This window comes from Chrysochloris asiatica, unplaced genomic scaffold (genome assembly GCF_000296735.1).
Source record: "Chrysochloris asiatica unplaced genomic scaffold, ChrAsi1.0 scaffold00058, whole genome shotgun sequence".
Taxonomy (NCBI): Eukaryota; Metazoa; Chordata; class Mammalia; order Afrosoricida; family Chrysochloridae; genus Chrysochloris; species Chrysochloris asiatica.
This window is the reverse complement of record NW_006408576.1, coordinates 2,572,936-2,597,692: the sequence shown is the minus strand read 5'-3', so window position 1 is coordinate 2,597,692 and position 24,757 is coordinate 2,572,936. Positions and strand designations below refer to the sequence as shown.

The 24,757-nt window shown below is 36.7% G+C and overlaps 1 protein-coding gene across 1 annotated transcript in view; it reads right to left on the bottom strand.

Annotated features, from left to right (window-relative positions):
- The window catches only part of SNTG2 (syntrophin, gamma 2), a 624,924-nt gene that overhangs the window by 244,754 nt on the left and 355,413 nt on the right, over nucleotides 1-24,757 (bottom strand). Inside the window, exons 11-12 of the mRNA XM_006863995.1 lie at nucleotides 6,016-6,145; nucleotides 4,120-4,158 (exon numbers count right to left, since the gene is read on the bottom strand). Of these exons, the coding sequence (XP_006864057.1) occupies nucleotides 4,120-4,158; nucleotides 6,016-6,145 (169 nt within the window). The remainder of the gene's footprint in view (nucleotides 1-4,119; nucleotides 4,159-6,015; nucleotides 6,146-24,757) is intronic.

Below are 24,757 nucleotides of genomic sequence, written 5' to 3'. Positions count from 1 at the left end.
GGACTTTTCCCCCCTCAAAACTGTCTAGCTCTTCTTTTTTTTTAACAGAACTGAAACTCTCTGCCTTCTTGTTTACTAACCAAAGCATACATGTCTCATATAAGCAATGCCCATTTTATAACTGAGACACTTATTTTTGTAAGAATGAAATGATTCTAGTTTAGCTTCCAATAAACTCATAAGATATTGAAAGTGTCTGAAGAATATATAATCATTACCCACACATGTACATACCTCAGACAATGCAAATATTTACAAATGCGGTGTATGTTTGGAAATGTAGTACCTAGCTTACATTAAAAGAAGCTCTGGTGGAAGAGAGATTAATTGTTCAGCTGTTAACCAAAGAGTTGGCAGTTCAAACCTTCTGTTGACAAAATTCTTCAATTTCATCATTGTTGATTTTATTGGTTGGTGTGCAAATTTGAATAATAGTGGCATTAGGCAAATGGGCATTATCCTATTACAGACAGCATGGTATTTCAAGGTAGATCTTGAGATGCTCAGTCTGACCATGAATATGCCACCACGCCTCTTTAATTTGTCATTCCTGGCATAGTAAACCATATGATTCATATGTTTTATTCAAAATGGTCAATACCAGCCCATTTCAGCTGACTAATGTTTACTGTAGTGATGTTTATATGTTCCATTTCATTTTTGGTGATTTCCAAATTTCCTATATTCATATTTTGTACATTTCACATTCTCACTATTAATGAATTTTTGCAGATTTTTCTTCTCATTTTGAGTTGCGCCCTAGCAACAAATGTGTGTCTCAAAAGATTTGCTCCATTAACCTCACATGGTCAACTCTATTTTGAGGAGGCAACTCTTCCTCAGTCGTATTTTGAATGTCTTCCAATCTGAGATGCTCATCTTCTGGCACTATATCTGACAATGTTCCAATGATATTCATAAGGCTTTCCAATGGCCAACTATTCAGAAGTGGTGCACCTCTAACTTTTTAGCCTGTCGTAATCTGAAACTTCTCTGAAAACTGCTCATCATGGGTAGCCTTTCAGGTATTTAAAATGCTGGAAGTTATTTTAAATATCCTGCTGTTATGTAAAATAGCTTCCAGCATCACAACAAAATCCCAACTACTACTGTATAACAAACTGAGAGACAGTGGTGGAGTCTTTATGGTAGTTGTTCAACCATCAGTAGATGGTTAATTGGTGATTAGAAGCAGGTTGGCAAGAGTTTTCATTTATGACTACTAAGACACAAAATGCATAAACATTTTTCAATACAAAACAAAATTTCACCAAAACAGTGCAAGGTTGTTCTACTGCCTCTGATGTTTTGAACTAAAATTCTCAATATTGGAGGTTTTACTTTTCAAATATTTCAACTTTCTTTGAACTTTACTACTCCTTTTTGTAATTCAATGATAAAGAAGTGTCAAATTTTGAAAGTGGAACCAAGCACGTTTTGATTTCCAGATTAGTGTTTTTTTAACGTGCCAAATAATTACAATGATACATATAAAAATCTAAAGTATTGTGGAAAATACACTACTTTCAAGTCCTACTAAAGCTGCACATTCCAATGACATCTTCCCAACATAATGGACTCTTATATTTGTATCATATTTAACTGTTCCCAAAGCATTCATTTTAATCATCTGTTTTTAAATTCAAAATAATTTTGTAAGGTAGGCAGCACTGTATGAAATATGAGGAAGCTAATACTAACAGTCTTACCTACAAATGGCATTCCCTTATCATCTCAGAAGAGTCTGATTTATAAAAAATACTTTATTCATTTGTACAGTGCTTATTATTATATATATAAATTATTCTTGGAGAAGACAATGCCTACTCTCCTATGCACCTTACTTGCTAAAGAAGTCAAGAGCCTTGTCCATGGACTATAAGTAAGTTGTGAATTTAGGGGAAAGTCTGTGAGAACTTTTGTTTTAAAATCAGTTGGTAAATCAGGGAAGCATCCCTACCTTTTGTATTAAGTGATAGAATATGAAATAAATCCTGTATTGAGCATATTTATGTTAATGGTGTTGTTTTGTTAAGTGTCATCAAGTCAGTTCAGACAAATAGTGACCTTGTTTAGTATTTCCAAGGAGTGGCTGATTTGAACCATAGACTTTTTGATAAGTAGTCCACTGTTTGTCCTACACAACCACACGAGGACTGTACAACTCATAAAATAGCTACATTTGTTGTTGTTGTTGTTAAGTGCCGTCAAGTCGGTTTCAACCCATAGCGACCCTGTACAGGGTTTCTGAGGGTGTAAATCTTTACGGGAGTAGAAAGCCTGATCTTTCTCCCGCGGAGCAGCTGGTAGTTTTGAACCGCTGACCTTAAGGTTCGCAGCCCGATTCGTAACCACTACGCTACCAGAGGTAAGGTAAGGTTTTTTTGTTGTTGTTGTTTTGTAATTTTAAAATGTTGACTGTTGTTGTTGTAACTGCCAATCATGTCAGTTCGACTCAGCCACCCTGTATAGGATTTCTGAGGAGTGGTTGGTGTGTTTGAACTACTTACATTGTGGTTCAACTAGACCTTGCAGCCCAGTGTTTACCCTACAGTGCCACTACAGGAACTCCATGTTGATTTATTGTTAAGTCCCATTTAGTCAGTTCTGACTCATATACACCCTGTATAGGATTTTGAAGGAAGGGCTGGTGAGTTTGCACCACTGACCTTGCAGTTCAAACTGGCCTTGTGGTCCAGTGCCCTCAAGACGGTTCCAACTCTTAGCGACCTTGTACAGGAATTCTGAGGAGCAGATAGTCGGTTTGAACTGCTGACCTTGTGGTTCACTGTCCAGTTCTGATCCTACAGCATCACATCAGGACTCCACACCAGGACTCTTTGCTGTTAAGTGCCATTAAGTTGGTTCAGACTCATAGTGTCCCTGCATAGGGTTTCCGAGGAGTGGTTGGTAAGTTTGAACTGCTGACCTTGTGGTTCAAACTGACCTTGCAGTCCATCACATTATCATGCAGTGCCACACCAACACAACCTTAGTTTTTCAGTAAAGATTGCATTGTCACAGATTTATTTAAATTTTAATTCAAACATGATTTAAAGAGTTTTTATAAGCACTATTTAATGAGAATCTAACGCATTTTTCTCAGTTTTCTTAACTTGGGGATTTAGTGGACAGGTTCCTTAAACCTATACAGCAAATACCCAAATTAAAAAACTAATGAAGTATATACAAATATATATGCACATATATATGTATACACATATGCACACACATGACTTGCAATTATATTATAGCTCAAACTGTGACTTTATTAAAAAGAAATAGAATAATATAGTGTCAAGCATCTTGATTATAATATATTAAAAATTACTTATCAATTTAGAAAGTCTTTGATTTTGAAAATCAGGTATATTAAAAGTTAACAATTGCTCTCATTAGGAATAAGCTGATAGTTGCTAGAAAGGTAAATGCAGTAATTAAGTCCAATGTAGGTACAGGGGCTTCTCAGTGAATAAACCATCTGCCTTTAGGAATCACAGAGTCCTACCTACCTTAAAAAAAAAATTGATCTATTAGATCAAAGACCCACAATGAGTGAAGCTTCCCAAAAAAAGGAAGCTATATATGAAAATTATAAGATGCTAAATATTATAACCAAATTATATAGATATGTGTCAATAATAAACCCTCCTCAAATTTAAATAATCATGTAGGCATTCCTGTCTTCACCATGTTTCCTTATAAAATTAACTGCCTAAAGGAGTTCTGGTAGCATAGTTACGAATCGGGCTGCAAACCTTAAGGCCAGCAGTTTGAAACTACCAGCCACTCCTCAGAAGAACGATGGGGCGTTCTGCTCCCGTAAAGACTTACAGCCTCAGAAACCCTGTACAGGGTCGCTATGAGTTGGAACCGACTCTACGACACATAACAACAACAATGAATAAGCAACTCATAACATGTTAAATATCTGAGATCAGAACGACTTGCCTCATACTACTTCCACTATAAATGAATAGTCTTACAGAGTTAACAATGACCAATTTCAGTGTGATTTAGGAAAATGTATGATTATTGAAAATTTCCAACTTAAATTTCACAAAGAGGCTATTTTTGGACAATTTGTTATTTGATCTATGTTAAAAACACAAATCCTACCTGGTCACAAGGAGAACAGCATTTATTTGCCATTTTCATCTGTAGAGAAAGGATAAGAAGGAGTCAGCATGACAAGTATATTAATACCATAATTTTTCAACCTGTCTAATTGGCAGCTAAAATTAATTAGTTGCACATGTGTCCTTGAAATCAGTTTTTTTGTTTTTTAATGACACAGTTCTTATATGAAAATCAAAGCATAATAAATACCAACATGGCAACAATTTGCATGACAGGAAGTAGTGATATTAACCTATTTATATTATTCTTTTTAGATAATTAGCATTTTATATAAGTGAAGCTATGGAATAGCAGATGCTTAAATTTCAATATAAAAAATGGGGAGACTGATTTCTGCTTTACATAATGTTGGGAAATTATAATGATCATATTTCACATTTGTTCCTCCTAATAATCTATGAGGTAGATATAATTTTTTTTTTTTAAATTTTACCTGTGAGGAAATGGTGAGCCAGAAAAACAACATGCCCAAGACTACACATTTGGAAAGTGGACATTTTTAAAGTATCTGCAATTTTCTAACTTTGTGCTCTGCCTAGTAGAGGTGATGTGTGAATATCACCTAGAACTCAAGGTTTCTTGTTGCATACTTTTTTTTTTTTTTTTATTTTTGCAAATGTCAATTTCTTCCTTCTCTCTATCCAGACACCTTGAAATTCAAAATGTCAAATTTGAGAACTAACATTTTAGAGAGGAACTGTTGCTTCCTCACATTATTGAAGAATAAAGTTTAAAATTTCTGAGGTCTACAGAAGGAAAATCTAATAAATTGCTACTTCCCCAAATATTTTATTTTATTCAATCAACAAACTATGTTGATTGTCAGGAACAATGTAGGTATGAGAAAGAAGATGAGCAGAAGGATGAAGAATGAATGGTAGGGTTCTGCTGAGGTTGTGCATGGCTAGCCACATAGTGTAATTTCAAGGGCTCCTTTGTCACACACTCTTCCAGTTATAGATTGGTCACTGAAATAGAAGCAGGAATAGGAATGCAAATGTTGGGCCATACTGTGAAGGAATGAGAACAACAAAATTAGTTAAAAGGCTATGATAGCTAAGGGGTAGACTTTACATGAGCCTCCGAGAGCTGTGATCATCAATTCATTGCCACTGTTTTTTATCTAGGCCGATTCAGATGTTGCTTTGCTGTTATTCTTGTTAAGAGCTATCAAGTCAGTCAGCTCTGTTTCATAGCAACCCTGTATAGGGTTTCTGAGGAGTGACTGGTGAACTTGAACTGCCAACCTTGTGGTTCAACTGACCTTAAAGATGTTGCTTTAGCAGATTTTATATGCTATTGAGATTTTACTCCACACTCTCATCTCTTTTTATTCTTTCTCATTATTTGTTGTAAATTTCTTTTTGACTTTGAACATCAAACAATTCACTCAAGATAGCACAGTATTTTTTCTTTCCTGGATTCCTGCACTGAAAATCTTACAAGTAATATTTTTTGCTTATAGACCTTTTTTTCATAGATTTTCATAATTTTAAGGGAATTATATTCTTGCACCCAATTAGATATTTCTAAATAAAACATGTAGCATGACATTAACATAGCTGGCTTAAATATACATAAAATAATATACACCTAAATATTTTTTATGTGTATGGAGAGAGAGCAAGATAAAATAAACACTCTCTCTTAAGTATGCAAATGTTTAAGTTAGCCTAAGTATATATACATTTGTATTTGTAAACACTTCGATGATTTAATTTTAACTTTTTTACTAGAAGGTTTGATACATTAAAACAAGTACATGGCTCTTTGATTATATTATTATAACCAGTTGCTTTGGTTAATAATAAATAATAAAAATGCAAATGATTTTTCTCATCTGAAAAAGCAAAAGTGGAAAATTTACATGCTTACATTTTGAAGTGTCAGATCACTAATATTTGCTGATACTGCTTTCAGCCACTCAGCACTGTCCTGGGCTGAGTAGAATTGCAGAATTCCAGTGCTGACTCCATCCAGAGCTAGCACTTCAAATGCATTTGACCTGCAGGGAGGAGGAAAAACTGACATTGTCCAATGAGGTATGGCAAAGTTCAGGAACATTCTTGGGTGACGTCAACCCTATTTCTTTGCAAATACTGAGGAGTGCAGTGGACAATGTTTTTTATCAGAAAGTATGCTTCTTGTTGTTAAGTGCCACTAAGTTGGTTTCAACTCATTAACAACCCTGTATAAGATTCCAAGGAGTGACTGGTGGGTTTGACCTGCCAACCATATGGTTAGTCCAGTGCTTATCTTACTAGGGCTCTATAGTATTCTTAGTAGTGATCCTTTATTTACTATAAAAAACACAGCAGCAAATTGTAGTTATATACCTAACATGCTTTAGAAAATACAATAGGCTTACTAAATGAAATTCAACTTTGAAACTTCTATGACCAAAAGCTAATTTTAATTTTATGAAAATATTAAAGGCTATTTATATAGGAAATAACTCTTTCTCTAGAAATTTTGGAGTTACTTTCTTGTAGAAATCTTATCAATTTTTTCCCCCAAGATCATTTGTTGTGGTATTTAAAGCTCTTGGCACAATGATAATGGTGCAGATAAACCAACATCATTATTCAGCATTTACAATATTTTCTGACCACACATATATTTTTTATTTACAACAAAGTTTTTGTAGAAGTTAGTTCTCCTTTTTTTACCTGTATCAATTGGCCACAAACCCAATCATGGAAAAGTATTCATAAAAGCAAAATAACTGTATCTAAACCAGTAGTTCCATATCATGCAAAGTTACTTTTAAAATATAATTTACATCCAACTTACAAAGAATTCAATTTAAATTTATGTTAATTTTCAAAGAAAATTAATATTAATCCATGTATCCTATATTTAGTGGTGGTGGTGGTATGCCGTGGAGTTGGGTCCCACTCATAGTGACCTTGCATAGGGTTTCCAAGGTGGTAAATCTTTATGGGAGCAGAAAGCCTCAACTTTCTCCCACAGAAATGCTGGTAGTTTTGAACTGCTGATCTTGAGGTTATCAACCTGACTTGTAATCACTATGCTACCATAGCTCTTATATTTACATATGCTTAAAAAGACAATTGAAAGATAAAAAACATAAGACAAAAGTTTAAAAACAAAGTCAAGGCAAAATTACATTTCAATGATCTTTCACAAGTGAGTTTAATCCACTCTTTTTTTACAGTTAAATGAAATTAAGAGAAGGAGTAGGCTATGGAGACATTATAAAACAATTCTGCATATTCTTAAGCTTAAATCTAATCTATCATATGAGAGTTTTTTCAATAATAATAATAATAATAATAAAAATGCCTTTTCAAAAACAGCCCAGGTGGTGTAGTGGGTAAGAACTGGGCTGTTAATCCAAAAGTGGGCAGTGTACCTACTAGTTTGTCTACAGGCAAAAGATGAGCCAGTTTGCTTCTTTAAAGATTTCAGCTTTGGGGTCCCTAAGAGACAGTTCTACTCTATCCTGTGGGGCTACTATGAGATGGAACTGATTTGAGAGCAATGTTTTCATTTGGGAGTTATTCTGACTTTAATTTGCATGGTTTGAACGGACAGATAAGATTTAACTCTAGTTTATTTTTCTTCTTGGTGGGATATAAAGACTGATAAATGAGATACCTTTTGAGTACATATAACTTCAAGGGAGAGAAAAGCTGAAGAGATTTTGCAAAATCAGAGGTGGCAGAAAGAAGATATCTCTTCATAAGGAAAAGGGAAAGATTTTTCTTTTCTTTGCCTTAGCACACAAAGTTCTAATTACTTCTTTCCACCTTGTCTGCCTGGTGAACACCTATTCATCTCTAAAATCTTGACCTACAAAATTCATTATTTATCTGTGATACCTTCTTAGATGCTTCTGCATCTCTTTTATAATGAATTAATCTTTCCTCTGTGTTTTACTATGCCATATAAAAATTATGCTTGAGCTTTTATTTAGGTCATGAAAAGAACAATGGGTTTTATTATAAGTGTACTGGGAAGCCACTGAAGAACTTTGAGCAGGGAAAGGATTATCTAAAATATTTTATCAGAAATTTTCTGACAGAAGTGTTAAAAATAGGCTAGAGGGAACAACAGAAAAACCAGGGAGACAAATGAATAGCCTATTTCAAGATGTGATACTTGGTGGAAATAAACTCAACATAGCAGCTGAGCTGTCCAATGGTGAGTGTTTTGCTATGCGCAGGCAGCAAGATGTGAAGACTGATTTTATTCAGGACACAGGGAGTTGAACTGAGTTGAATCACAGCTAACAACATGAGTAATTTAGTAGAACTAACTAGCTAGGAAAAAAAAAAAAAGATCAATGCAAATTCAGACTTAATAGTTCAGTAGTAATACACTAAGAAGTTCTAGTAAGTCTGGCTCTCTTGTTCAATTGTCTTTGAACACATCTATATGGCAGAAAAAATCTCCTCCCAAGAAATCTGCCAAGTTTCCTCAGAAGGTTGAAAATAGAAATACCTTATGATCCAGCAATTCCTCTACTTGGTATTTACCCACAAGAAAAACGAGCCACAACACAAGAAGATAGATGCACACCAATGTTCATAGCAGCACTATTTACAATAGCAAAAAGATGGAGACAGCCAAAGTGCCCATCAACTGAAGAATGGATAAACAAACTATAGTACATACATACAATAGAATAGTATGCTACCTTGAAGAATAACAAGGAAGCGGCAAGCCACTGCATAACACAGATGAACCTTGAGGACATTATGCTGAGTGAAATTAGTCAGTCACAAAAAGAGAAATACTGCATAGGGCCACAACTGTAAAAGACTAAGAAAAAGGAACCATACTAAAGGGGGGTAGGGGGAATTCTTTGTTGTTTGTTGGGAAGTGGTGGTGGGTGAGGGGAGGGAGGGGAAGGTGGAGCACAGGGCAGGGATTAGACATAGGAAAGTTTGGGTGCTGGGAAGGGGGGCAATATACAAGGAGGGAGAGGAAAACGGAAGAAGAAAGCAGATGGGAGAACAATTAGGCATGTTTGAATGGGCTAAGTGGGACAGAGATAAAGAATGATGTATGCACAACAATGGAACTACAGGGCTCTGGGATACAGAGACTGAGTCATGTTTGGAATGGGGAAAAGGGGGGAATAATGTTAAGATGCTCGGCAGTCTTTTGAATCTTGGTTTTCCTTGCATTATAATATAAAATCGACACTGGAGGGGGAGAGAAAGGAATAGCCAGAAACATCACCATAAAAAGCTTGTAAGTCTGTCTTTTGCCTATAACTGATTGTTGTTATGTGCCGTGGAGTCAGTTCCGACTCATAGCTACCTTGTACAGGGTTTCCGAGGCTGTAAATCTTTACAGGAGTAGAAAGCCTCATCTTTCTCCCGCGGAGCAGCTGGTAGTTTCGAACTACTGACCTTGCAGTTCGCAGCCCGATTCCTAACCACTACGCTACCAGGAATACCTAAAATGGGGCTACAACGTGCACAGTGAAGGAGGCTTCCTGTGGAGCCTTTGCAATACATAAGACTATAGGTAGAAGCCTGAACCACATCCAGATCTCCTGAGATGGGAAATTTCCACTTGAAAGGACGAGCAAACCAGCCTGGAGCGGCTAGAAGAACAGAAAATACTTCTTGAAAGAAAGACCTACAGGAAAAATACAAAACAATAGCGGCAGATGGACTGTTACTACAAAACAAACAAATTGCTTGCCCAGGAAACATCAAGGCAAGTGGTCGGGTCCCCTCAATGCAAACCCCCTTCTAAGACTAAAACTCAACGGAAATACACACTCTGATTGGTGACCACACGCATCGCAGATAGGGGTAAGTGGGGTAAAAGCAGCAATGAAGCAGCAAGCTAAACCCTACAATGTTTGATGGGCTTCTCTGGACCCAGATGGGGACCTGGTTGGCCAGTAGTGTGGGGAGACCTGGGGACTCTTGGGCCCAGAGTCAGTGGCATGGCCACAGAGGACTAGAGTGGAGAGTGAAGCTACCAGCTGATAGGAAGAGAGGGCATATGCACAAGAACACCCACACTGTAGATGGTACCCACTTGCCCTGGCCCCGATGACTGGATGATCAGAGCTCAACAAGGAGAAGAAAGAAGCAGAAAAAAAGAGTGACCTGATAAAATTTGATGAACTTGACCTACACCTATGGATGCAGTAACTCAAATGAGGGAATAAATCCTTACAGCAAGAAACATTCCCACCCCCTCCACACACAGAGTAGACAGAGATGGGCAACTTGGACATTGGATACCCAACTTGGGGTGGGGGGGTGGGGGAGACTACAAAGGCAAGAAGTGACTGGCTTACAAGTTTTCAAGAGGGAACCTAGAGCTAGGGGGCATGGAGGAAGGCAGAGTCTCTAGTGAGTACTATCCAATCTGTCTAGGTGGAGCTGATGAAATGAAATGCAGATGGGTCACTGGTGATACAATAGTGAATATTGTTATCAGGACTGATTGTGAGGGTTGGAAATGTAAACGTAGACGTTTTGTAGCAAGGAAGGGAGTGATTATTTCTCCAGTCTAGGAGCGGAGGTCTCTAGGACCATCAACAGAGAAGAGCCCAGAGCTGGACCCTACGCAGAGAAGCAGCCATGCCTAAGATAGAGGCTGAGACAATGATGGGGAGTGATGAAGTGGCTGGGGACTTTGGATCCAGAGAGGGAAAGGGACTGTGTTCTGAAGACTCGTGGGGGGCGGGGAGTGTAGGGGGCAGGTTTGTAGGGTATACCCATTGGTCGGTTAATGCTGCATGGAGGGGATTGGAACCATGGCAATGAAACGATATACGATGGAATGAATGTAAAACTAAAGTTCTCTCATGTAAACTATCATACAATTCACAATAAAACATTAAAAAAAAAAGAAAGAAAGAAATTTGCCAAGATCTGGCCTAATCATGTAGCCATGATTCATTGCCCTCAGAAGAATGCTTGCTGAATAGCCAGGGGATATCATTTTAAATCCCTTTATTGCTGTGCTCAGTGTGTGTGTGTGTGTGTGTTTTCTTTTTTATTTGCAACATGATGGGACATTCCACACAAATTAGGTATTCAATAAATATTGAGAGACATTTATCTGCCTATCTATCTTTCTACCTATTTATCCATCTATTTTGTCAAAGATTCCACAATCTCTCCTTAAGATAAGCGTTCATTAAAAACTTGATAAGTCTCATAATTTCTCAACTTTGTTAATGTTAATCTATGTCAGCATTATACAAAGCAACATTGAACTGGATCTTATGTTAAAAAATAAAACTTAAATAAGAAATTAAAAATATAGAACTAAATCAATTAGGCTATTACTGGCAACACAACAGTCTCATGGTTTAAGAAACTGAATTCATGATTCTTTGAAAATACATTTATATTGAAGTACAGTATACAGAAAAGTACACAAAATATAATGCACAGTTCAGTAAGCACTCACAAATACATGCAACCAACTAGCATCGTATCTAGAAACTGAACTTTAATGTAATCACAAACGTCCCCTCATGTTCTCCCAACCCTCCATCTCACCTCTGTTGATGTTGTTGTTGTTGTTAGGTGCCATCAAGTTGGCACTGACTCATAGTGACCCTATACAACAGAAGGAAACACTGCCCAATCCTGGGCCAAGTTCACAATCGTTGCTATGCTTGAGTCCATTGATGGACTTTGCCAATTCATCTCACTGGGGGTCTTCTTCTTTTTCTCTGACCCTCCACCTTACCAAGCATGATATCTCAAATCTATTCCCACCAAAAGTGAGGAACGGCGCTTTTAGTTCTCATGGAACCCATATTTCTGGATCCTGTGAAGTTTGAGATGACTTAACCAAGGTATTACTCTGAGATGCTATTTGTACCTTGAGTCTTGAGAAAACTGATTTTGTAAGACTCATAGCAGCCCTATCTATTGTTTCCTGGACTACAAATCTTTACAGGAGAAGACAACCCCATCTTTGTTCCATGGAATGGATAGTGTGTTTTCACGCTCAGTTATTATCCTACAGCACCATCAGGGCTCCTTAAGCCAAACAATTTATTGTTGTTACGAAGTACATTTAAGTTGATTCTAACTGATAGTCACCCTATATAGTGTTTCCTGAGTGATAAATCACTGTAGAACCAGAAAGCCTCATCTCTCCTCAGCGGAAGAGATGTTGGGTTCAAACCACCAATCCAGCCGGTAGATTAGAATTGCTGATCTTTCAGTTAGCAATCCAGCATTTATCTTACAGTACCACTAGGGCTCCATTATATGAACAGAAATGGAAAAAGTTATTGATATTAATGAGGGAATTATCCAACCAACATATTTATATAGAAAGAAAATTTAAAATTTGCTTTATTATTATAAAAATGATACTAATCAGAGTCAATGAGACAAACTATTTTCATGTATATCTAACTGCTAGATTACCATTAATATCTTTCTGATTAATTATGAGGGTACTGGAGGCCTGGTGTGGCACTTTAAGATAAGCACTGGACTGCTAGCCACAAAGATTCTATATAGTCATAGCATTTGCTCAGGCTTTTCAGGTTCTTATTTAAATAGTCAAGGTTGTAATCAAAGCAAAAAATTACAGAATATCCATTGTTCAAATCCCAGCATGCTCTTGGAAAATCATGTTAGAGTTTTTAAAAAATCAACAATAATAGTTATACTAAGTTAAAGGCAGTGTGTTGAGTGCCTGTGAATTCCCCAGAGAAAACAAACAAAATCCTGGATATTTGCTACTAATGGAAAAATCAAGAATTGACTGTCGATAGTTATGAAAAGCTTACATCTTTTCCATGACTTTCTCAAGGCCTTAGGGGATTTTTGACAATGACAAAATGAGAACATAATTTCATACTATTAGAAAGTAAATGGATTCACAATTTTTGACTAAAGGGAATAATTATTTTCCCAATTAAATTCAAAATACACATAACTTTATAGAACATTAAGGAAGTGAAAAATAAATCTTTATTTCTGCATTTCATTTGAAAGAAAAATAAACTGTATAGGCTTTAGTCTTTTTGTACTCCTTTAGATTCATCCTCTCTCATTACCCTTTGTGCTTGGTACCCCAACTGCTTTTTGAACTGGATTCAGACAATGTAGCAAGGTACTGTTCTCTACATATGGTCAGGCTACTGCTGAAAGACCATTCCCATAGCTGGTTCCAGTAATATTTCCCTCCTTTTGTCTCTACAGGCATAGTCCTTTGCAGATGTTACCATGCCATGTTATTGCAAACCCAAAACCAAACACACCAACTCACCAAATACACAAACCAATTCCCAAACAAAACAAACTGGCCAGGTGCCATGGAGTCAATTTGACTCATGATGACCCCATGTGAACTACGCTTCATAGTATTTTCAATGCTTGATAATTTACCACTACTAATCTCTAATATCTCTACTCTCCTTGTTTACCTTTAAGCCTAAATGCATTGGAAGCTGAAGAATATTTTGTGCCTATTTTAGCTCATGATTGAGAGATATGAGAATTTACATGACAAAAATGAGAGTATTTTCCAGAATCTGAAATGTTTTCAAATTGTTGTTCTTGTACTACAATTTAAAATTCTCTGTAGTACAGAAATTATGTTTTAGTATAAGCCATAGATTATTTTCTTGCTAATTTCCCTATTATGAAATATAATTTCTAAGTATTTAATATGAAATATTAACAAAGTCAATTTAAATTCAGACAGCATCTCCCTTATGAAGTTGTTTGTTAAAAAGTCATTATTACAAGAAAATTGATAGCACAAATAAAGTGTTCACTTGAGACAAACAACATTTCAGCAAGTTTAGAAAAGAAAGATGAATTGTGCTTTGTGGTGACTAAAAGAGCAACTTAGTATCCTTCTCTGTTAGGGTTCCATCTAGGGCATGCCAAAGCCAGAATAGGATGTCTCCCACCCAACTTAAGGAGTCCTGGTGTGCTGCTGTAGGATAAACATTGGACTGCTAAACACAAGGTCAGCAGCTCAAACCCACCTTGGAAACCCTTTACAAGGTCACTATGGGTTAGCATTGACTCAACCACAAGTAACAACAGCAACAGACCTGACTAATGGCAACCTTATAGGATAGAGTAGAATCGCTCCTTAGTGTTTCTAAGACTGGCAATCTTGCATCTTTATGGGAGCAGACAGACTCATCATTCCCCCTTTGAGTGACTGGTGAGTTTGAACAGCTCAATGCTTATCATACTATGAAGCCAGGATGTTCAATGTTCTCTTAATGGCTCCCATTGAATACAGAGAAGAAATAAAACAAACTCTCAAAGCATATTAAGAGTACACATTAGCTTATTCTTGTTTGATTATCATGTATGTATTTCTTATTGTCTTCTACCTGTTTTTCCTACTATACTATAAGCTTCATGGGAGCACATATTTGTTGTGCTTGGTTTACTATGGCCAGTACCCACAACAATGATATAGCATGTGTGCAAAAATATTTGACATATGAATGTATGCTTGAGAAAATCCAGTGTAATTCAGTATAAATGTGTGAGCTTGCCATTTGAATAGCAGAGTCTCCATTTCCCAATTGCTTGTTGCCCACTGATAGTAGAATCATTGCACTCCCTAAAGGCAACCATGTAATATGTTTTCCATGTAAAACTAAGTATAATTTAGGGGCCAACATCATTGAGTCATGATGATGAAATTGGGATAAAGTATGTAATGTGATTAACACTATGTTTGAAGTATGTTGAACATAAAATTATTATAATTACCCTTTTTTCAGGAAAAATATAATAAACTACTCATGAAGACTTTGACATTCATTGAGTGGTTTGTGCTTCTTTTAACACATATGCTACCTGGAATGTTATAGGGCTTATGAGGAGAAAAGTGTTCATGATATGTGGACAACTAACACTTAATGACAGCAATTAGCGCAGCAGCAGTAGCACCAATAAACTAAAGATTATCAGATATTTAAGGATTTAACATTGTGTCAGACACTATTCTAAGTAATTTACATTTTTAATTATTTCATCCTCTTGACAATCTTATGAAATAACTATTATTATTTCAGTTCCCCAAAGTGCAAGCAGCATAGAGGGATTAAGTACCCAGATCTACATTTGACAATCAACTGGCAGAGCCAGTATTTAAATGCAAGTAATTTGACTTCATAGCTCATGCCATCTTTGGAAATGAAATGATCGTTACTTTAGTTGAATAAAACACAAATTTCTGGATCATGGGATAGAATCCTTCTTTTCTATTACTCATAGTTAAAGAAGCCAAATGTAAGGCCTAACCCACTTAAAGTAGACAGAACCACTCAGAAGGCAGAAAATCTGACTTACTATTATCATAGCAGAAACTCAGAGCATATTGCATCCATTTGAGTACTTCCCACACACAATTATCCTCTAATCTACTCAGCTTCAGTATAAGCTTTTCTGCTCTGTAAATCATCTATGAACACTTTAACCTCCTAACATTAAAGATGGCAGTGCAAATTTCTTCTGAATCCACTGCATTTATTGCTAACATTACCATTTATTTAATATGATGACAAGGATACTCTAATATTATAAGCAGAGGTACATCTAGGGAAAATAGCATCTGTGGCAAGCACTGAAACTGCACCTTTGTCCAAACAGCTGATAACTCACTTTTTAGATAATTTTACAACAATATCACCTTAAAAATATAAGTCAAGCTCATTAATATTTTATTTACCACATTATAGCAATACAGGAAAATTACAACTGTGTCTTCTTTGCTTTCACTGATGAAAATTGGTCTGTGATGTGCTCATTTATTTATTTATTTTTCCTGTTTCTTCTTTTTCTACACCCAGATGAACAAGATCACAGTCTGCCTTGACTTATGTAGCTGTTATTGTTGGTAAGGGCCATCCAGTTGGTCTTACTCATAGCAACTTTATACAGGCAGGGTTTTCTAAGAGTGATTAGTGAGTCTGAACCACAGACCTTGTTGTCTAAATGATCTTGGGGTCCAGTGCAATCTTACAGTGCCATGCCTGAACTCCTATGGAAGCCTGTAAATATGGAAGCATTAATTTGAACTTGCTAAATCTTACACATGATGGTAGGAGTTGTGATGATAAATAGAAACTGCTTAGTGGTGCTACCTTCAAGTGATGCCCAGGACATGTGCCATAACTGCCACTTCATAGATAAAATTCTGATGATCATTTGCATATATTTATCTAAGTTATCTTTGTTTAATCCTCTAATTCCAAGAAATAAAATCAAAGAATTAAGATAGAGTATATGGCTCTGTGTTAAGGCGCCCGACTGCAGAGTTGTTTGAACTGCAAGGTTGGCAGTTCAAGCTTGCCAGCTGTTTCTCAGAAACCCTATACAGAGTTGCTATGGGTCAGAGCTGATTCAACGGCTCTTAACAACAACACAACAATAACTAATGTCAAAATATCCCTGGCAAAAAAATCAAACACAAAAAAAGTAAACACTTTTAAATAAACATAATATAAGGCATGGACAGTTATTGTTGTTAAGTGTCTTTGAATTGGTTCTGACTCATAGTGACAGAGCAGACAATTGCATAGTCTGATTACAATAAAATAGTGATTAACATGCATATATCCGAGGCTAAAATGAGCTGTTGTGCCCTGATTCTCATCCCTCATGAGGCTCATTTAAACCCAAATCAAACCTGTTACCACTGAGACTTCTTCACCCCATGTGGACTCTCTCTATGTGGAGTATAATTCCTCCACAGTGTTTTTAGTACTTTGAGTACTTTTGAGAACAGATTACGATGTCTTTCTTCCAAAGTGCCTCTGGATGGGGTCAAACCACCAGCTTTTCAGTTAGTAGTTGAGTTCATAACTGTGGCATCCAGGTTCAGTAATTTTTCCTAAAACAAGGTGGGCTAAGATCAGGAAGACAGTAGTGATTTTGAGATAACATATATGTTAAAACTTAAAGAGTTTGCTATTAAAACAGAAACATTCAGCATGCTAAGGAGCTCTGGTAATGTAGTGATTATGAGTCTGGCTGTTAACTTTAAGGTCAGCAGTTTGAAAATTATCAGCCGTTTTGTGGGAAAGAGATAAGGATTCCTGCTCCTGTAAAGATTTACAGCCTTGGAACCCTATACAGGGTTGGTATGAGTCGGAATCAACACCACGGCATGCCACCACCACCACCAGCATTCAACATACAGCCCTCAAAATGATCTTGGTTCTTGATATGTCAATAATGAAACAAAAGAAATTAAGATAAGTGACCTCATATGAGCCAACACAGTAGAATTCTAAAAGGAAGTGTGAGGTCAAAAGCATAAAATTTTCTTGACACCAAGGATGACTAAAAAGAACTAACTGAAACAAGGGTAAAGATGACATTTCATTTTATGTTCTGTGATACTCAGCAGAGCCCTTTATTTTTGAAAATGTACAAGATATATATTTTTAAAGGCATGATGTATAATATAAGGTGATGGAGAGCTCACGTTCATTTGACTCATAACAGTCAACGATTATTAAAGCCCTTCTAGCTCTAAAACACTTTGGTTTTAGTATACACAGAGGTGTCTCTTCCTAAGTAAGGACGGTATTAAATTGACTGTAAGAGAAATTAATATCTGTCCTAAATATCTTGTGTTCAAAATGAGAGATATAGTGAAATACTAAGACAGCAGCCTTAAGAATCAGAACATTTTAAAGGTAATAAAACGTATTAGCTATGTGACTTGGTCAAACAATTTAAGCTTTATTGGCAAACATTGCTAAGTGTTTGGCGGCTAACTGAAAGGTTGGTGGCTTGAGTCCATGTAGAGACAGGCACCTCAGAAGAAAGGACCGTAGATGTACTTTTGAGAAATCATCCACTGAAAGTCCTATGACCACAATTGTACTCTGACACACATGGGTCATCACTAGAATGAACTCAATGGCAAATAGTTAGCTTATTTGTTATTGTGGTTGTTGTTTTTGTAGTATCTTTTTCCTCATTTGAAAAAAATGGATATAGGACTATCTAAGGCAGAAGGGTGGTTTGAGGCTCAATAAAAAATGTACTGAAGCATACATCCATTACTTGTAACACAGTAGAGCCTTAACAAAGCATGGCAACAGTATCAGTAGTAGTATTGGAATTATAATTCTAATGTATATATGTATAACATGTAGCCCTGGTTGATTAGTGGTTAAAGTGAATGACTGCTTACACATAAGCCTCTACATGGATAAAAGATGTAGCAATCTTCCTCCATAAAATTCATAGCCTTGGAAATACTATGGGACACTATAAGTGTTCTCTACAAGGTCACTCTACCAGCCAAAGCAAGGCTAGGGGTAGACTGTGGGACAGATCATCAAATTCTCATACACAAGTTCAGGTTGAAAATTGAACAAGTCCATGAGAACCAAAATATGATCTTGAATATATCCCACCAGAATTTAGAGACTACCTCAAGAACAGATCTGACATAATGGATACTAATGATGGAAGAGCAAAGGAGTTGTAGGATGTTATCAGGAACACCATATATGAAGAAAGCAAAAGGTCAATAAAAAGATAGGAAAGTAAGAAAAGTTCAAAGTGGATGTCAGAAAAGATTCTGTGACTTTCTCTTAAATATAGAGAAGCTAAAGTGACTAGAAAAAACTGTGAAGTAAAAGAACTGAAACAGAAAAGTTCAAAAGCACTTTGTCTAGAAGGCAAAGTTAAGTATTGTAGTGAAATGTACAAAGACCGGAAGTTAGAAAACCAAAAGGGAAGGACATGCATGTCTAAAGCTGCAAGAACTGAAGAAAAAACTTCAAGCTTCAAGTCGTGTCATTTAAAAATCTTATGGACAAAATAGTCAACAATGCAAGAAACATAAAAAGCATGTGCAAGTGTCACTATAATAACAAGCAAGGGCAGATGTTCAACCATTTCAAGAGGAAAATATGATCAAGAATCAATGAAATTGAAGGAAAAGTTCAGAATGCTTTAGAGGTGTTAAAAAAACAAAACAAAAAACAAGTCCCCAGGCACTGACAGAATACCAACTGAAATGTTTCAGTAAACTGACTCATCCTGAAGGCGCTCCCTCATCTATGTCAAGAAGATTTTAAGACAGCTTCCTGGCCAACAGACTGGAAGATATCCATATTTGTACCCATTCCAAAGAAGAGTGACCTAATTGAATGCCAAATTTATCAAACAATATCATGAATGTAACCTGTAAATAAAATTTTGCTGAAGATAATTTGAAAATGATTGTAGCAGTACATCAATAGGGAGCTTCCAGATATTCAGTCCAGATTTAGAAAAGGACATGGAATGAATGGTATTGTTGTTAATGTCAGATAGATCATGGCTATAAGCAGAGAATACCAGAAAAATTTGTACTTGTGTTTCACTGACTATGCAAAAGAATCTATAATCATACACTATTATAGATTGTAACAAATTATGGATAACATTGTAAAGAATAGGAACTTCAGAATACTTCATTGTGCACATGCGGAACCTATACATAGACCAAGAGGTAGTCCTTCAACCAAAACAATCTGTATGCTGCATAAATAATCTGAGACATTAGATTATATGAAGAAAAGTGCAGCATCATAATAGGAGGAAGTTTCACTACAAACCTGGGACATTTAGGTGACATTACTTTGCTTGCTGAATTCAGTCAGGAGTTGAAGATCAAAGACTACACTGCTCAATATGAATTATGTTGTTGTTGTTAAGTACCATGGAGTCAATTGTGACTCACAGTGACCCTACATAGGGTTTCTGAGGTTGCAAATCTTTACTGGAGCAGAAAGCCTCATCTGTCTCCCACAGAACAGCTGGTAGTTTCAAACTGCCGACCTTGAGGTTAGCAGTCCGATTCGTAATCACTATGAACTATAGTTTAATGTAAATACAGTAAAATCCCTTGCCATTGGACCAATAAACAACATTATGATAAATGGAGAGAAGACTGAAGTTGCCAAAGGTTTCATCTGAGACTTACAAGCAGTGTTTATGGAGGTTGTTGTTGTTGTTGTTAGGTGCCATCGAGCATATGGTACCAACTCATAGCAACCTTATTCACAGCAGAACGAAACACTGCCTGATCCTGGGCCAACCTCACTACTATTGCCACATTTGAGTCCATCAATGCTGCCACTTGGCCAACTCATCTCGTTGAGGATCTTCCTCTTTTTATCTTACCCTCCACCTTACCAAACATGATATCCTTCTCCAGCGACTGGTCCCTCCTGACAATATGTTCGGAGTATGAGAGATGAAGTTTGGCCATCTTGGCCTTCAAGGAGCACTCTGGCTGCACTTCTTCCAAAACGGATCTTTTGGTTCTTTGGGCAGCTCATGGCACTTTCAATATTCTCCTCCAACACCATAACTCAAAAGCATCAATTCTTCTATGGTCTTCCGTATTCACTGTCCAACTTTCACATGTATTTAAGGCTATTGAAAATACCATGGTTTGGGTCAGGCACAGTTTAGTCCTCAAGCTGACATCTTTGCTCTTCAATACTTTAAAAAGGTCTTGTGCAGTGGATTTGCCTAATGCAATACGTCACTTGATTTCTTGACTACTGCTTCCATGAGTGTTTATAGTTGATCTAAGAAGAATGAAGTTCTTGACAACTTCAATCTTTTCTCCATTGATAAGAATGTTGTTTATTGGACCAGTGGTGAGGATTTTTGTTTTCTTGACATTGAGATGTAATCCATACCAAAGGCTGTGCTCTTTGATCTTCATCAGTAAATGTTTTAAGTCCTCTTCACTTTCAGCAAGCAAGGTTGTATCATCTGCATATCGCAGGTAGTTAATGAGTCTTCCTCTGATCCTGATGCCATGTTTTTCTTCATAGAATCCAGCTTCTTGGATTATTTGCTCAGCATACAGGTTAAATAACTATTGTGAAAGAATACAACCTTGTCACAACCTTTTTTAATTTTAAACTATTCAGTGTTCCCATGTTCTGTTTGAACAACTGCCTCTTGGTCCAGGTACAGATTCCTCATGAGCACAATTAAGTGTTCTGGAATACTCATATTTCTCAATGTTGTCCATAGCTTGTCATGCTCCACACAATCGAAAGCCTTTGCATAGTTAATAAAGCACAGGTAAACATCTTTCTGATTTTCTCTGCTTTCAGCCAAGATCCACCACACATCAGCAATGAAATCCTTTGTTCCATGGCCTCTTCTGAATTTGGCTTGAACTTCTGGAAGTTCTCTGTCAACGTATGCTTGCAGCAATTTCTGTATTACTTTTAGTAAACTTTACTCGTATGGGATATCAAAGAGATTGTCTGATGATTTCCACATTCTGTTGAGTCACCTCTCTTTGGAATGGGCACAAATACGGATCTCTTCCAAACAGTCGGACAGATAGTTGTCTTCCAAATTTCTTGGCATAGATGAATGAGTGCCTCCTGTGCCGTCTGACCTTCTTGAAAAATTTCCATTTTTATTCCATCAATTCCTGGTGTCTTGTTATTTGCTAATACCTCAGAGTACCTTGTACTTCTTCCTTCAGTATCATTGGCTCTTGATCATATGCTACCTCTTGAAATGGTTGAACAATAACCATTTCCTTTTGGTACAGTGACTTTGTGTATTCCTTCCATCTTCTATTGTTGTTTTCTGATTCATTCACTAATTTGCCCAGAGAATCTTTCAATAACGAAAGTCGAGTCTTGAATTATAGCAGTCAAGGAATCCAAGGATGTATTACTTTGGGAAAATCAGCTGCAAAGAACTTCTTTAACATGTTAAAGAACAAAGATATCTCTCTGATGACTAAGCTGGACCTGACTTTAGCCATTGTTTTTTCAGTGGCCTCATATGAATGTGATAATATATAAGGAGACTAGAGAAGAATTAATGCATTTTAATCGTGGTGTTCATGAAGGATATTGAAGACTGCCTTAAGGAACAAATTTGTCTTGGAAGAAGTATACAGGAATGCTTCTTAGAACTGAAGCTGGTGAGACTTCCTCTCATGTATTTTGGACATGTTATCAGGATGATCAGTCATAGAAAAAAAAAGACATCATGCTTGGTAAAGTAAAGGGTCAGAGATAAAGAGCAATGCCCTTATTTAGGACTAAGTGCTTGCAACAGTGGGCTCAAACATAGCAATAATTTTGAGAATGGTGCATATTCTGTTGTACACAGGGTTGCTATGAGTTAGAACAGGATAAAGCGCTGGACCACAACGTCAGTTTGAACTGCAAGTTTAGTGGTTCAAACTCACCAGCTGCTCCTCAGAAACCTTGATTTTATTCTAAGAGATCACCACCTCATTCCATCGTCACATAGGCCTTGTTGAGCTTATGTGACAAATGCACAATTCTAGGGTGGAGATTAAAAGGGCAGTAGGTAGTTCCTGAACAATATGAGAGATTGAAGACTGTTTTTCACAATTTTCTCATATATAAATATGCTTTTAATACATAATACTAAAATGGATTCTACTTTGCAGAAAACAGTATTCTCCTCAGAAATAAAGAAGAGTGGGTGCTCTTGAGTGCCACTGAAACTATGCACAACAGAAAAACCACTGCCTGGCCCTGGGCCAACCTCACAATTGCTATTATGTTTGAGTCTATTGTTGCTGCTATTGTATCATTGCTTCTCCTTGGGGGATCGCTATCTTTTTCACTGATCCTTTCCTTTTCCTCTATCTGCTCTTCTCCAGTCCCTCCTGATAACACGTCCAAATTATAAGAGACAGTCTTCACCATCATTCTAAGGAACTGTCTTGGTTGTATTTCTTCCAACAGAGATTTATTTGTTCTGGCATTCCATGGTACTTTGAATATTCTTCTGCAACACCATAATTCTAATTAGCTGTTGCTTAATGAGCTGGACTGCAAGGTCAGTTTGTACCCCAAGGCCAGTGGTGGTGGTTGTGTGCTGTGGAGTCCATTCTGACTCATAGTGACCCTGTATAGGGTTTCCAATGGTGTAAATGTTTATGGGAGAAGTAAGCCTCATCTTTCTCCTGTGAAATGACTGGAAGTTTTCAACTGCTAACCTTTAGGTTAGCGCCTGACTCATAACCACTATGCTATCAGAGCTCCTTTGAAGGCTGTTTTTGTTGTTGTTTGTTGTTAAGTGCCGTCAAGTCCATTCCGACCAGAGTGACCCTGTTGGGGTTTTCTGAGGAGCGCTGGTGATCTTGCATGGCCAGCTTTGTGATTCAAACCAACTTTGTAGTCCAGTGCATTAACCCACAGTGCTACACCATCAGTATTTCAAATTCTCGTTGCTTTTAACAAGCAAAGTTTTTCCATCTGCATATCACAAGTTAATAATACTTTCTCTAATGTTGATCCCGAGTTCTTCATGGGTTATTTGCTCATTCAAGATACAGACTGAATAAGTTTGGTAAAAGGATATAATCCTGCCATATACTTTTCCTGATATTAAACCATTCATTGTCCCTTTGTTCTGTTTGAATGAATATTTCTTGGTCAATGTACAGGTTCCACAAGAGTATAATGAAAAATTGTGAAAAATCTATTCTTCACAATTTTATCTATAGTTCATTAAGAGTCACACAGTTGAATGACTTTGCACATTCATTAAAGTACAAGTAAACATCTTTCTGTATTCTCTGCTTTCCACCAAGATCCATCTAACATCAGCAATGATATCCCTCATTTCATGTTCTGTTTTGCATCAAGCTTGAACTTCTGTTAGCTCCCTGTTGACTGGCTGCTGCACTTAAAATTATCTCCAACAAAATTTTACTTGGAAGAGATATTAATGATGTTTGAAGATAATTTGCAATCCACCAGGTCACCTTTCTTTGAAATGGGTACACGTATGTATCTTTTCTTTCAAATTTTTTGGCATGGACAAGTGAGTACCTCCAGTGTTACATCAGATTGTTTAAAGATTTCAATTTGGTTTCCTTCAGTTTCTGGAGCCTTGTTTTTCACAAATGCCTTCAATGATGCTTGGACTTCTTCCTTTAATACCATCAGTCCTTGAGGCTTGAATACTTTCTTCAATTCTTTCAACTTGTGAAATGCTGAGATTGCTCTTCATTTTTGGTTTTCTGACTCTTCATTTTTGGTTTTCTGACTACAGGTCTTTGCACATTTCATTATAATATTTGACTTGTTTTCGAGCTGCCCTATGATATTTTCTCTCAGCGGTTTCACTTAGTTGCTTCTCTACTCTACATTCAAGAGGAAGTCTCAGAATCTGTTCTGACATCCACTTTGGTCTTTTTTTTTTCTCTCCTGTCTTTTTAATGACCTCCTGCTTTCTGCATGGATGATATACTTGATGTCATCCTGCAAATCTACTAGTTTTTGGCCATTAGTGTCTAATGCATCAAATCTGTTCTTTAGATGGTCTACAATTTTCAGGTAAGATATATTAAAGATTGTATTTGAGCTCTCAAGGATTTGTTTTAATTTTCTTCAGCTTCAGCCTGAATGTGCATAGGAGAAATTGATAATCTGTTTTACAGACTGCCCTGGCCTTAATTTGGCTGATGATATTGAACTTTTCTACCATTTCTTCTCACAGATGTAATCAGTTTAATTTTTGTGTATTCTTTTTGATGACATCCACATACATGTCATCATTTATTTTGTTGGAAAGGGATATTTGCAATGAGTGATTGTTTCTGTCACCAGGGCCATATTTTGCAAGTA